The following is a 14,111-nucleotide window of genomic DNA, read 5'->3' as shown; positions in this document are numbered from 1 at the left end:
TCTCACACAATATATACCAAAATAAGGTCAAAATGGGTACTCGATCTAGACATAAAGTGATTTGCTTATCATATAAGCAAATTAGTGGAAGATGGTATATTTTAGAGAGAGAGAGAGAGCATTATAGGATGTAAAATGGATATTTTTGATTATGTAAAATTAAAAAGTTCCTGCACAAAACCAATGCAGTCAAGATTAAAAGGAAAGCAGAAACTAGGAAAAAATATTTACAGCAAGCTTCTCTGATAAATGCCTCATTTCTCAAATATATAAAGAACTGATTCAAATTTATAAGTATACAAGTCATTCCCCAATTGGTAAATGGTCAAAGGATATGAACAGGCAGTTTCAGAAGAAGAAATCAAAGCTCTCTATAGTCACGTGAAAAAATGCTCTAAATCACTATTGATTAAAGAAAATGCCACCTCACATTGATGAGATTGGCTAAGGTGACAGAAAAGGAAAATGACAAATGGAGAGGATGTAGAAAAATTAGGAAACTAATGTTGTAAACTGATTCAACAATTCTAGAGAGCAATTTGGAACTGTGCCCACAGGGCTAGAAAGCCATGCACACCTTTAGACCTAGGAAAACCACTATGAGGTCCGTACCCCAAAGAGAACCAAAAAAAAAAAAAAGGAAAAGGACCCGTATGTACAAAACTATTTATAGCAGCTCTTTTTGTGGTGGCAAAGAATAGGAAATTGAGGGGATGCCCATCAATTGGGAAATGGCTGGACAAGTTGTGGTATATGATTGTAATGGAATACTACTGTGCCATAAGAAATAATGAGCAGGTGGACTTCAGAAAAACCTGGGAAGACTTACATGAACTGATGCAAAATGAAGTGATCAGAACCAGGAGAATATTGCACACACCACAATATTATATGATGATCAACAGTGAACGACTTAGCTCTCCTCAGCAATACAATTCCTGAAGGACTTATGACGAAAAATGCTTTCCACCTCCAAAGAAAGGATTGATGAAGTCTGAATGCAAATCAAAGTATGCTTTTTCTATTTCCTTTATTCTTCTTGTCTTCTAAATTTTTTGGTTCGTGTTCTATTTCACATCATGACTAACAAGGAAATGCCTTTTGCATGATTGCACATGTATCGTCTATATCAAGTTGTTTATTTTCTCAAGGAAGGGGAGGAGAAGCAGGGAGAGAAATTGAAATTAAAAAATTTTTAAATGCATTTTCAAAATTATTTTTACATATAATCAGAAATATATATGTATATATGAAAATTTTGTTAAAAAAAGCTTATGAAGCTGCTGAAAGTGATCATGTTAGGGAGCTCTCACACTCTATAAAATCTTGGGTCCCTTCCATAAGATTGAAATTTATAGAAGCATCATCAAAATCCTTTATCTTCTTAATACAGAATACAGTTGAAAGAGTGCTTAGAGATTACCTAGTCCAACCTCCCTAACTTTATAGATGAATAACCTGAGAACCAAAGAAGTTAACAGAGTTACCCAACATCACACAGATGACAAAGCCAGGCTCTAAACCTAGCTCCTCTAACTTAAAATTCACCATTCTTTCCAAAGTACCATGTTGCCTCTAGACATCGGATTATTAGCAGCACCACACAGGCCAGCATTTCCTTAGGGAATATTTATTGTTTTTCTCTCTCTCCTTTTTAAGATCATTTATTTTTAGTGGACTCAGTCCCATTTCTGACAGACAGAGGAGTTTTGACCCATTCCATTTCTGACTTTGGCCAGTTCACTCCTTCTTAGGAATCTCCCTCCCCGCAGCTCACCACATTGATGCCACAGTTGGTACAGACATATAACTGACTTAGCTCACTGCAGCTCAGAAAACCTGAGTTCATCTTCAGTTTCCCCAGTAGTGAAGATTACAGGTGTAGGCCACCAAGCCTGGCATGTATTTTATTTTCAAACAGATACAGAGGAATGGAATAGGAAGGCTGAGTTAGCTTTTTGTCAAGACACATGGCATTGGACATGTCAACAGACCCCGTCTGGGCTTTGGTTCCCTCATCTGTCAAATGAGAGTGATAAACTATTAATATCTACATTAAGGGGCTCGCAGCCTCTGAAGAGTACAATGTCCAAGTTCCAGCCCCTTTCCTACCGATGAATACATCCAGGATGGAAGGTAATGACTGCTGGGAAGCTGCTGATAGCAGGTGTATAAATGCAACCTTCCTTGGTTCTGTCATTGCTTACCTGGTGTGACCTTGGGTAAGTCACTTAACCTCTCTGTAAAATAAGGACCCTGGACTAGATGACTTCTGAGGACATCTCTCACACCTAATCTGTGATTTTGTGACATCTAAGGTCCTTCCAGAGTGTACATTTTGTTTTGGGTTCTAACATTCTATATTCTAAGATCCCTTCCACCTCCAACACTCTATGTTACAAGACTCCTTCTAGCTATAAAATTCTTTGATTTCTAATATTCTAGGATTCAATGGTTTTTCCACAAAAACCTCAGCTTTTGTCTCCCCCTGCTTGGGCCTTGCTACTCTTTTCCACCCCGTGCTTTCTTAGATATAAAAGAAACTGCCACCTACCTTGCTGTTGAGGCCAATACTAATGGTAAGGTTTAATCTTAAGGCTACTGAATTTTTCCAGTAAACCTGAGAACCATATGTTTGTGTGCTACTAGCATACATTTACACGATAAAATGTATATTTGCACATAAGATTTATAAAGTTCCAAGTATGTAGAAAAACAAAAAACCCACACACATTATTCAATGCCACCTCTAAAATAATATTGCAGGCAAATATTCAGCCCTAGAAGTGAAATAAACTTTATAAGCAGGGGATCTAGTTTCTCTGTACCATTCCCAAAGCTTACATACAGTTCAGAGCCACATGGCAGGAAATGAATAGTAATGGTACTCCAGAAATCATTATGGCACACACACAGATATATCATCTCAAGGATTATATAGTGGAAACAGGCCTTGAGTTTAGACTCAGAAAAGATGGGCTAAAGTCTCAGCTCCGCCACTTTCTAGCTATGCAGTCCTGAGTCAGCCATTTCTGTTCTCTAAGTCTCGGCCTCCCAATCTCTGAAATGAGGGAGGCTGGATTTGATGATCTTTAAGGTTCCTTCCAGTTCTAACACTCCTTGGCTTTGTAATGGGCTAGAGGGAGAGAAGTAAGGAAGAGGACTTCTAGCATGAGCCAAGGCTTTCCCAAATGAGGCTGTGCCTCCAGATGCCCCAGCATGATTATCATGCTGGGTCAAGTCAAGTCAACAAGCATTTATTAGTGCCTATTCTGTGCCAAGAATTATGCCAAGCACTGGGCAGACAAAGAAAGGGGCAGAGGGGGAAAGTCCCACCCTTAAGGAGCCCATAAACCAATGAGCGAGACAACGTGCAAACATATGGATAGGATAAATTAAAGATAATCTTAGAGGGAAGATTAACATTATTAATAACAGCATTATTAAGGAGCATAAGGAAAGGCTTCTTGAAGCAGGTGGGATTTTAGCTGCAACCTGAAGAAAGACAGTGCATCCAAGAGCAAAGGTATCAAAAGGGAAATACAATTCACTAAGTAAGATGCAACCCTGCCCTGGGTTCCGGTCAAGCACGATGTCATAGAAAGAGCGGACTTGATGGAAATGTTTTCCATGACGGCACGTGTATAATCTATACCAAATTGCTTGCCTTCCTCAGGAGCGGGGAAGGAAGACAGGAAGGCAGATAATACGGAACTCAAAAACTTTTAAGAACAAATGTTAAAATTTTTTGCTTATATGTAATTGAGAAAAAATAAAATAAAAATTAAATGAAAGAGTAGGCCTGGAATCATGAACCCTAAGGTTCAAATGTCAGTTCACCAACTGTGTGATTCTAAACAAATCATGTCACTTCTCTGAGCTTCTGTGTCCTCATCTGCAAAACTGGAGACAATGATGATGATGATGGTGGTAATGGTGGTCTTACCCATGTCATAGAGCTGCTTGACAAAAGCACTGGGGACATTTATTTTGGAGAACAGATGACTTGGCAGGCTGTGCAAATTGACTTCAAGTATTTTCATTTGGCATGAGGATTAGATTTGGCTACTTAGTTCCAAAAGAATTAGGAAATTATGGGGAAGCTTCAAATATAAGGAAAAGAATTAGAGCTACCCGACAGTAGGGCGGGGATGCTTTGGAAGGTAGTGGGTCACTCCCACAATGGAGATTTTCAAGGAAAGGTTGGAAGGATGATCACTTGTTGGAGAGGTTATAAAGGGGATTTGTGTTCTGGTACAGTTTAGCCTAGATGGTCTCTAAGATCTCTTTCAGTTCTGAAATTCTGTGAGCCTTAAAGTGCCTTAGGAATGAGTTAACATAATAATAAATTAATAAAACTCTGATACACATTGGCCAAATGTTGTGGGAAGAATTTACCTGGGGTATAGGCTATTTCCAGTCCTGCCAAATAACCCTCTACAGAGAGAGAGAGAGAGACAGACAGACAGACAGACAGACAGACAGGCAGGCAGAGACAGAGAGAGAAACAGAGAGAGACAGAGAGAGAGACAAAGAGACAGAGAGAGAGGAGTGTCCTTAGATTTAATTCTGAGACTGTTAGTCCAAATCTAAAGTCATCTCCTCCTGGCAATGGCCGTGCTCTGATAGCCTTCCAGGGGCTCTATCTGAACCATAATCATAATAACAACCTCCATTTCTAAAGCATTTTAAAAGCTTATAGAACTCTATCCCTACAATACTTCTGTAAAAATTGTAAGGCAGTGTACATAGCATCATCTTCATTTTTACATATAGAGAACCTGAGGCTGAGATGAAGAGCTGCAGAGAAGCTCAGAAAGATGAAGACCTTTGCCCCAGGTCACACAGTGAGCGTTAGAAATGAATTTGGAATCCACGTATCTTAACTCCAAATCCCAATGTTCTTTCCAAAACTCTACAAAAGCACATTATTTCTCCCTTGTCAGGTTGTCTACCTGAAAAGAATTTGCAAAAAAGCCTAGGGTCACCTTCAGAGGCCCTCTGTGAAATGTGAAGGCTCCCACTCCTTTACTTCTACACTTCTAGTTTTCTTCTACATTACAGAAGGCAACTTCTATATAGGCAAAATATTCGAAAATGCAGAGGCTCAATGAATGAGGGAAAAGAGATCTATCTCACTCACTGAGTTAGACAATACGTGTGTTTCAAAAAGTACTATTTAATTTGAAAACATGAACACTGCCTAGAAAAGAGGGGGAAGAAATCCTTGCTCCAGTGTAGAATAATGAACACATCAGTAAAGCCTCTAAGGTCCATTCCCAGAGTGGCATAGATAGATGCATATTTAGTGGCTCCTCATCGCCTGCCAAATAGTACGAATGCTTGGTATTCAAGGCCCTTCACATTCTGGCTCCAACCTAACTTTCTAACCTTATTTCATGCTTCTTCCCTTCACATAATCTATGTTCCAACCAACCTAGACCAGTTACCATTCCTAGACACATCCTATCCTTTCCCCCGTGCCTTTGCTCCCACTGTTCATCTCCCCTATTGAAATCCTTCCCATCCTTACATTACCACCTCTCCCAAGAAGCCTTCTTGAGCACTATCACCTACTGCTTCAATCAAAAGCCCTCTGAATTCCCATACTACCTCTCATGTCATGGTTTGTCGTATCTTTGTCTTAGCTCCTCATACTAGATCTTTAAGGGCAAAGATTCAATCTTTTTCATATTTTGGTCCTCATTACCAAGTATTGTATCTTGTATGTTATAAATAATTAATAAATGTTTGTTGGCTCTGTATATTCAATTTATTCAACAAGCATTTATTAATAAGTTGAATGAACAGATTCAACAAACATTTATTAATTATCTATTTGTTGAACATGACATCCATAGCCACCAAATACATGGGCAATCAGGATTGAATGAGCGCTCGCTGGCTCGTTCTATCATATTAGGTCACTCTTTTTAAGACAGCACATCCAGGAATAAGAACACAGACATTTCCACTAAAGCAAAACATTGGTAGCCTCAGACCCTGGTTACTCACCAACGCATTGATTGCTTTCGTCCATTTGGTATCCAAAACGGCAAATAACAGGTCTTGCAATAGTGGGGTAGTTTGGAGCAGGAACCGGCGCGGGGGGTGGTGGGTATGCGCCTGAGTAAGGATTTGAATAGGGCCCTCGGTATACTGGGTTGGTTCGGGGAATGCATAAATAGCCTCCATTTTGGTTCACACACATCATGTCTCCTCGGCAGGCATCAGGGATAGTCCTGCATTCGTCGACATCTGTCAAGACAGACAGAAGAGGCAAGAGTATGACTAGTCACACTGCTATGTCGTGTATGCCTTTATTTAGTCAGAGCCCTCCTAAGAATCATCCAATAGGCTTTGCCCATACCTGCTCCTGACTAATTTTCCAATATGGGAAGGAGCTCACCAGTGCAGATTGCAACCCACCTATTGCTTAGTAGGTGAGTCCTGGAGAGTTGTCTGAAGCACACAGAGATTCAGCATTGCCTAGGATCACAGGGCTGCTGAATCTCAAAGGTGGGATTTGAACACAAGTCTTCCTGGTTTCAGGCACACTGTTCTAAAGACTATACCAGACTGCCACAACTAACTGACACAAGCATAACTATTATTAGAGGGCACATGGACATGGCACCACGTGGTTTTCAGTAAATGTTCTTCACAGCAGCCCTGCGAGCTAGGCAGTGTATTATTATCTCATTGTACAGAGGAGGAAACTGGGTTGCATAACGAGTCGGGGTCGGAACTGAGACTTGAACCCAGTCTCTTAAAAGTGACATAATTTCTGATTCCAAGGGCAAGGGCAGGAGGCGGGAGGTATTGGGACAGGCAAGAAGAAATTGTTACTGACATAATGGCTGCTTTGATTGTGAAGTTTGTTACTTCAAAGTTTACTTCCATTAGACTAAGAAACAGGCAGGGCACGCATCCAAAACAGTGTGTGTTCTCCCAGACCTTCAGGGCCCCCTCCCTGGTCTACAGAATGTCTTTCTAGATGATGTGCATGAACACAGGCAGCCTGGTCACACAAATAGATCAGTCGCACACACACACACACACACACACACACCCCTTCTCACCAGCCTTAGCATTAGCAGCTTGAGGGGTGGGGTGGGGAATAAAAGCATGCCTGGGTCCTGAAAGCATATGACAACCATCTGAGCAGAGGCAGAGCCAACTCACACCTCATGGAAGGGAAATTCCAAGACTCAGAGCATACAACTCGTTCTATAGTTTAACACCCAAAGTCATTGGTAGTTGGGATGAGATGGTCAGATGAAAAACAAAAATGCCGACCTACCACCTTTAAATCATAGCCAGTATACAGAAGCCTATTTCCCATGGCAGATCTTTTAAGGTTCTGCTGGTTTCCTGTCATTCCTCATGCCATCACTGTCCCACCCCCAACCCCTGGGTTGTCATGTGGCAAGAACAAGTTTGGAAATTTTTTTAAAAAAATAGTTTGGGTTTTGGATTAAAAAAAAAATTATCCCAATCTGTGAATCCATGAGTACAGGGACCTCCCAGGGAAGAAATTCCTTCTGCCAATGCAAATATGAAACTGTTTTGCAACCAGTAATCTTAGAGTTGCCTAAGGCACCTAGAGTTTAAGTGACTTGCCCAAGGTCACACAGCCAGCATATATCAGAAGCCAGACAAACCCAGGTCTTCTGGAACTGTCAGGTTGGTCAGCAGATAGAGCACTGCAGCTGGAGTCAGAAAGATCTGAGTTCAAATCCAGTCTCAGACACTTAGTAGCTACATTACCCCGGACACATCATTTCGTCTCTATCTGACTCAGTTTCCTCATCTATAAAAAGAAGATAAAAATAGTACATTCCTCCCAGGGTTTATTTGTATTTCACAAACCTTAAAGCAGTTATATCAATGCTAACTATTCTAGACTCTGAAGCCAACTCTATATCCACTTCGTGCCTCAGTTCACAGAAAGTAGTTCAGGCAAAGTCAAACAAAATTTGGAAGGTTAATTAGGCAGAATAAAGGGGAAGATTTTTGTATCATCCCCTCTTTGATACTCCTCATGATGAAAAGTTGACTCTGTTCCCAGGACAGGGAAATAACATCGGGCAATGGTATCTGAATTCCGCTACTAAGAGGGAAGCAACTACAGGAGATTCCTACCTAAACACTGTCCAGACGCACGGTCCAAGTCAAAACCATTCGTGCATTGCTGCTGCGAAAGAAAAGAAAGAGATGGTTATTGATTTTAAAGTACTTAAGGACAAAGTTACAGAACCATGATCTTTACTTCTTATAACAGGTCAGGAGGGCTCTCACCTTCCTAATGGAGACATTCTGGCCACAGCTGAAATCTCCACATCCCCTGTAAATTACATCTTTAATGCTCTGGTATTTCTTTCTGGGGACCCCTAAGTACAGAATTCTAACATAGCATCACAGAATCTCAAGATCATCTTGTCTGTCTCTTCTATTTTCTCAATTAACCAAAGCCCAGAGAGGGTAGGTGACCTTCCCAAGATTACACAGGTAGTAAATTGTTCCCTGACTTCAAATCCATCCTTTCTTCCACTGTATCACAGTACCTCTCTCCACATCGCAGTCCTGAAAGATGCTAGTTGTTAGGGGACAGTTAGGATTCTCCTCATCAGGGTGCTATTCTGGAATGATATTGCTGCATACATTCCATTTACTAAATACATACTGTGCTCCCCAACGTAAGGAAGGTGCAAAATTCAGAAATGAAACAATCTTCGCCTTCATGGAACAAGAAAGAACTGGGTATGTTTCTTGGAATAAATAACTCCAGTTCAAGATATTCCCTAAAGAAGCAGACTCTTTCAGCTGTACTAAGTTAACTTTCAAAACTTCTCAGCATCTTGACACTATTTCTTTCTCCTTCACCCCTGTCCTGACTAAAGCTTATTTCTCTATCAGTGTCCTTGACCCCATTATTTCCCACCTCCTCCATGACTTTTTCCAGCAGGCGACCCTTTTTTACTCATCTTCTATCTCTCCCTTGCCATGAGCTCTGTCCCATATACTTCCAGACTCGCTCAAGTTCTTCCAATCCTAAAAATTAAGCCTTCAGCCCTCATCTATCTATCATGCAATCATTTGTCTTTTCCGGTTTGGGCTAAGCTTCTTTTAAAAATTATCTACATCTGATTATCACACTTCTTCACTGTCTACCCTCTTCTCAACTCCTCCTAATCTGGTTCCCATGCTTACCACTCTTTATAAAATTTCTCCAGAATAGAAGGAAGTCCAGAAAGGATCACAATTAGGAGAGCTTTGACAATTATATGTTGAAATTATTATATACCTAAAAGAAAATCAAACTTTACATAATAGAGATGTGTAGTTTCATGTGCAATTTTTTTCTTATGTTATGGTATATGTGTGTGTGTTTGTGTGTGTGTATATATGTGTGTGTATGTATATATATATATATATATAATCATTTTGTTTGATGTTTGAAATAAAAAAATTATTTTAAATTGAACTTCTCACTGTCTCTTCTCATTCACCCCTAACCCCTTGCATTTTCTTCACTTCATGGTATCTGAGTCCTTGCTCTGTTCTCTATGCCTAGAATTCCCTTCCCATCTTCTTCCATTACTATCTACCTAACTTGTGTTTACTGGAAGTTCTAGGAAGTCTTCCCTCATTTGTGAATCTGTAATGACCCCACTACCCACCACCTGAATATTCATGTGGTACTTTACTTCTACCTTTCTTATAGACAATGTGTTTTATTTTGCATTCTATCTGTATTTTGTGTATACTTTTTGTATGCGTCACAATCTCCCTACTAGAACATACACTCAGTATTAGCAGAGACTATGTCTTACCTAAATTTTGTATCTTTCTTGGGGCCTAGCACAGCGCTTTACATATACTAGGAACTTAAATGTTTATTGAATTGCTGAATACATATTTCAGTACTTCAAGGATCTATAATTTTGTAGATTTGGATACTCCCTCCACAGATGCATATTATAGCCCCTCAAACTTAGTAGTTGAAATTTATTATCTCTCAAGTATCTCCTAACCGCTAATATTTTATAATTTTAAAAACTTGTGGGAGAGGAGGAAGAAGGGCAAGATTCACTCTCACCTGTGCATGTCCAGGACTTGTGAGACAAAGAGTCAGAATGGAAACAGTCAGTATCCTAAACAGGGATGAGAAATAAAACATAAATATTTTATATATACAAATGTCTAAGTACAAGATGAATGCAGTATAACATAATACTTTAAGGAGGATGGTCCAGATCTATGATTTCACTGAAGTTGGGGACTCCTAAAGAAGAAAATTCCTTCTACCAATACAAATTGACAAATGTTCTATAATATATTATCTTAGCAGTAATTAAGGGACTTGTTTTTATAATCAATAATACCATTTTGCACCTATAGAGACTAGAGAAACAGGGAGGACTGGCAGATGCAAACTAAGTATTTACCAAGTTTTTACTCTGTCTGCAAGCAAATAGAGACAGTGATGTTTGAGTTTTTTATTATAAATATGTGTGTATAGATGATGATATTTGTGACCTACCTCAAAAGATAAGAACAAATGGGATGATTAAAGAGAAATGCTTGAAGTTCCAAAGAGCAAGGTGCTAGATGAATTCGATGCCAGAGTGTCATTTAATATAAATGTTCATCTAGCCTAGATACACATATCAGTGTCTTCCATCAACCAGTAGTGGGGGCATTAGCAAACATTGCCTAAGCTTAATGCTCTGTGATCTCAAATTTGACTCTTCATAGTTAATAGGGAGGTTGATCAAATATTCAATGAATGTGGCTAACTCAGTCAACCAATCAAAGGAAAAGCAAGACTGAACTTCCTAGACTGGTGCTGTGTCTGTCTAAATTGAATAATTCATTCATTTCTTCTTTTGAAGAATTATCCTTCAATCAACAAATTCACTTTCAATGCAGACCTGACCTCCACATACTTATTCTGTGACCCATATGACTTTGTCTATTTATTGTTTGGGTAAGTTGAGGACCTGAAAAATCAGGTGATTTGACCATTATTCAAAGAAAGCAAAGTCAGGAGTTATAATTCCCATTTTCTTCATCTAACTGCAAGATCATTCTCCCCAACTAAAGACATACTCTGAAATTCCAATAGTTTCTTAGCTATTTACATATAAGGCAGCATAAGCCAGGTTCCGTATTATTGGAGACTGCTCTGACCTTATAAAGTTCATAGCCACATCCCAGAGCTGTTTTGTATTGTTCTGTTTTGAGTTTTTGTGTTGTGGTGGTGGTGGTGGTAGCGAACTGTTTTTTTTAACTTGCAAACACTAAATTTATATCTTTTTTTTAAAAGAGCAACAACCAATTTATTTTGCAGCCTGTATATTATGAATTTCAATGTTTTCCCGTTTCTTCACATGAAGTTTCCTTTCAGTTAGTTATTAAACCGCGTCTGGTTTATATTGGAGACTAAGTAGACTGAGTGCCTTCAAGAGCTGGTCCAAAATCCATTTTAACACCCATCCTTCTCACCTTTTGGCTTGAGGTATTCCCCAGCTACAGTCTCCCCTCAAACTTCAAAGCAGGTCAAGGTACCCAGACAAAGGCTCTCACCCTTGGGAGAGTGACAGGCAAGTTCTGAGAGTCGGAAAGGCTTCAATCAGTAGCAAAAAGAGCTTTTGCAATTACGAATGAGTCCCAAAATGCCATTAGCAGAACTTGTAACAGCACAAAGAGCTACAAATAACCCTGTGACACTGAATCTGCATTCTGTTCTGCCGGGACAACCAAAAGCAAAGCAATCAAAAAAGAATGACAAAAGATGTGTCCGTCAGAAGTATGGCCGGAGTTCAGTTTCTCATTCTCACACTCCAGGGTACTTTCTAAAAAGCAGGTGAACCATCCATTCCACACCTTACCTCTAAAGAAAGGAAAAGGGAGGAGGGACCTACCAAATGGCATTGCTAGCTGTCACAAGAGGTGATCCCAGGCTTCAGTTTTAGTTCACAGAGCCCGCACGCACACACACACACACACACACACACACACTCACACACACACACACACACACACTGAAATCCAGTGACTTAAAGAATCTACAGGCTTTTACTAGACATGAATCACTGAGCTGTCACTCTCTTAGAGTCGTCAGTTTTAAGAATCATTTAACTGTCTCTTAATTTTCCCTAAAGAACAATGTAAAGTTTGCTTACATGTACTTTTGTCTGCAATCCCCACTTCTCATTGGCTTTATACTTCTGGGTCTCATTCCCTTTGCGAATCACACACAGACATACAGTACAATCCGCCACAAGAGTGCAAGTGTGTTCAGCCAGGCACGATGGTTTGTCCAGCAGATGACACATACAAAATGGCAATTATTTTCTGTGAAGATTGCTAGTAAACTTAAGCTCGGTCTCTCAGATTAGTGATTTTGGTGGGGGTGGGGGGTAACGGCTCAGACAGCTGCTGCCAGTCTGTGAAAGCGGTTTTTGCGTGAAGGCACTGGCGTTGGAGTAGTAGAATTCTGCAGTCCTGGGACAGACAATGTGACTTCTAAAACTATTATACAACACCACTCCTTGTCCCTCCCCTTCCCTTCCCCCCCCCAGAAAAGATCTTCAAGATGGAAATTACTGAACAGCACATTTTTATAATTAGCAATCTTGTTGCATCACTAGCAAATCTCTTTTCCAGTGTCCTGACACGGATTGAATCTCAGCCATAGACATTTTCCACACAGCAGGCTATATAGCAAGTCTTTCCAATCCCTGAAGAAAGAAGTTCCATACAAAGAACCTACCTCTTTAATCCTGGCATGTCCCAGATGTGTGGAGAAGAAAAAAAGGAGGTGGGTGGGTGGAAAAAGAAAGAAAGAAAAAAAAGCTCCCAGTGCCTACTACTCCAAGGCGTTTCTGAACTTCAACCTCCTCTGTGCCCTTCGATTCTTGCCTTAATAATATTCCAATACAGCAAGCAGTGAAGCGGGCAGGGGAAGGGTCTGAACCTCCTGAGGCACTGGAGTGAGTACAGAGAAAGCACCTGGTTTTGCTTAGTCCTCTTCAGTAATTCAGCATTAAACCAATTGGAGGAGGAATGTTAAAAATGAACACTTCATTTTCTAAGTATGTTAAACAATGCAAATGGAGCCTCAGTCTGGACACAGCTGGTTCAGATTAGAGAGCTCACCAACTGGCTAGACTCCTCACAACAATCTTGGGGCGTCTGCCAGGACGAAAGTCTCAGAGCTCGAAGGAAAGCCTCTCCTCCTGGACTCTAGCAAGCAAACACACACAGCCTCTGCAGAGAGCATTGTATTGGCAAGGGCTGGTTATCAAGTGCATGGAGGGAGGTGGGGCCATGGGAATACGTTCACCCTTTAGTTTCCTTCCCAGATAGAACATCCTAGAGCTTTGGAGGGGCCTTGGATAGTCTGGGGGGTAAGAGGGAGTTAGGAAGATTTAGCCCTCCAGGTTTGAAGATGTGTACTTGCTTTTGTACTTTGAAGAAAAGTTTTTAGCCTCTAGCAGAACAGCAACTTGAATTCATGATAAATGCAGCTATAGTGATGGCTGCACTCGACTTATTATTAGAAATTAGCCCTAATTAAGTGAAGATTTAGAAATAAGATTTAGAACAGCTGAATATTTTCCAAAAGAAATAGGGTGAGAAAATCATAAACCACTAAAAACACAGGGTTCTAACCCTTCCCTTCAACTTTTGCACAGCAAATTTCTAACTTTAATCCTTCTAGCATCCCTTTACAGGTGATTCATGATTTTGCTAAAAAAAAAAAAGTCATATATCATAGTAGATTTAAAGCTGGAAGGAAGGAGACTGCCCAGTTGAACTCCTTCTTTATAGATGAAGAAACCAAGACTAGAGAAAGGTTATATACATAGTCAATGGCAAAAGGGGGCTTCAACTTCCCAAATTCAGTGCATTCTTCATTATACTACACTGCTTTTCTTAAACGATAGGAGGAGCTGAGAAAAAGAAGCAGGCATGAGCATATGGGGACGCTCTCAGTAAGGTTTTCAAAATATCTTACATGTCAGTGAATGGCCAATAACATTTATTAAGCACCGACCATGTGTCAGGCACTAGTAGAGATACAAAGAAAGGCAAAAAAG

At 40.1% G+C, this 14,111-nt stretch overlaps 1 protein-coding gene across 4 annotated transcripts in view; it reads right to left on the bottom strand.

Moving 5' to 3' along the window:
* FBLN5 (fibulin 5) overlaps positions 1 to 13,280 on the bottom strand; it is a 129,742-nt gene extending 116,462 nt beyond the window's left edge. Inside the window, exons 1-4 of one of the 4 annotated variants that reach the window (XM_036769492.1) lie at positions 12,782 to 13,280; positions 10,103 to 10,157; positions 8,146 to 8,197; positions 6,016 to 6,258 (exon numbers count right to left, since the gene is read on the bottom strand). In XM_036769492.1, coding sequence (XP_036625387.1) covers positions 6,016 to 6,258; positions 8,146 to 8,197; positions 10,103 to 10,157; positions 12,782 to 12,798 — 367 coding nt within the window. In that variant the 5' untranslated portion in view covers positions 12,799 to 13,280. Of the gene's footprint in view, positions 1 to 6,015; positions 6,259 to 8,145; positions 8,198 to 10,102; positions 10,158 to 12,191; positions 12,480 to 12,781 lie in introns of those variants that run through there. The other 3 variants (XM_036769493.1, XM_036769490.1, XM_036769491.1) reach the window with 3 other exon arrangements.
* Positions 13,281 to 14,111: the final 831 nt, after the last annotated feature.

This window comes from Trichosurus vulpecula, chromosome 8, assembly GCF_011100635.1.
Source record: "Trichosurus vulpecula isolate mTriVul1 chromosome 8, mTriVul1.pri, whole genome shotgun sequence".
Classification (NCBI taxonomy): Eukaryota; Metazoa; Chordata; class Mammalia; order Diprotodontia; family Phalangeridae; genus Trichosurus; species Trichosurus vulpecula.
The sequence above is the reverse complement of the archived record's forward strand: the minus strand, read 5'-3'. Positions and strand labels throughout refer to the sequence as shown.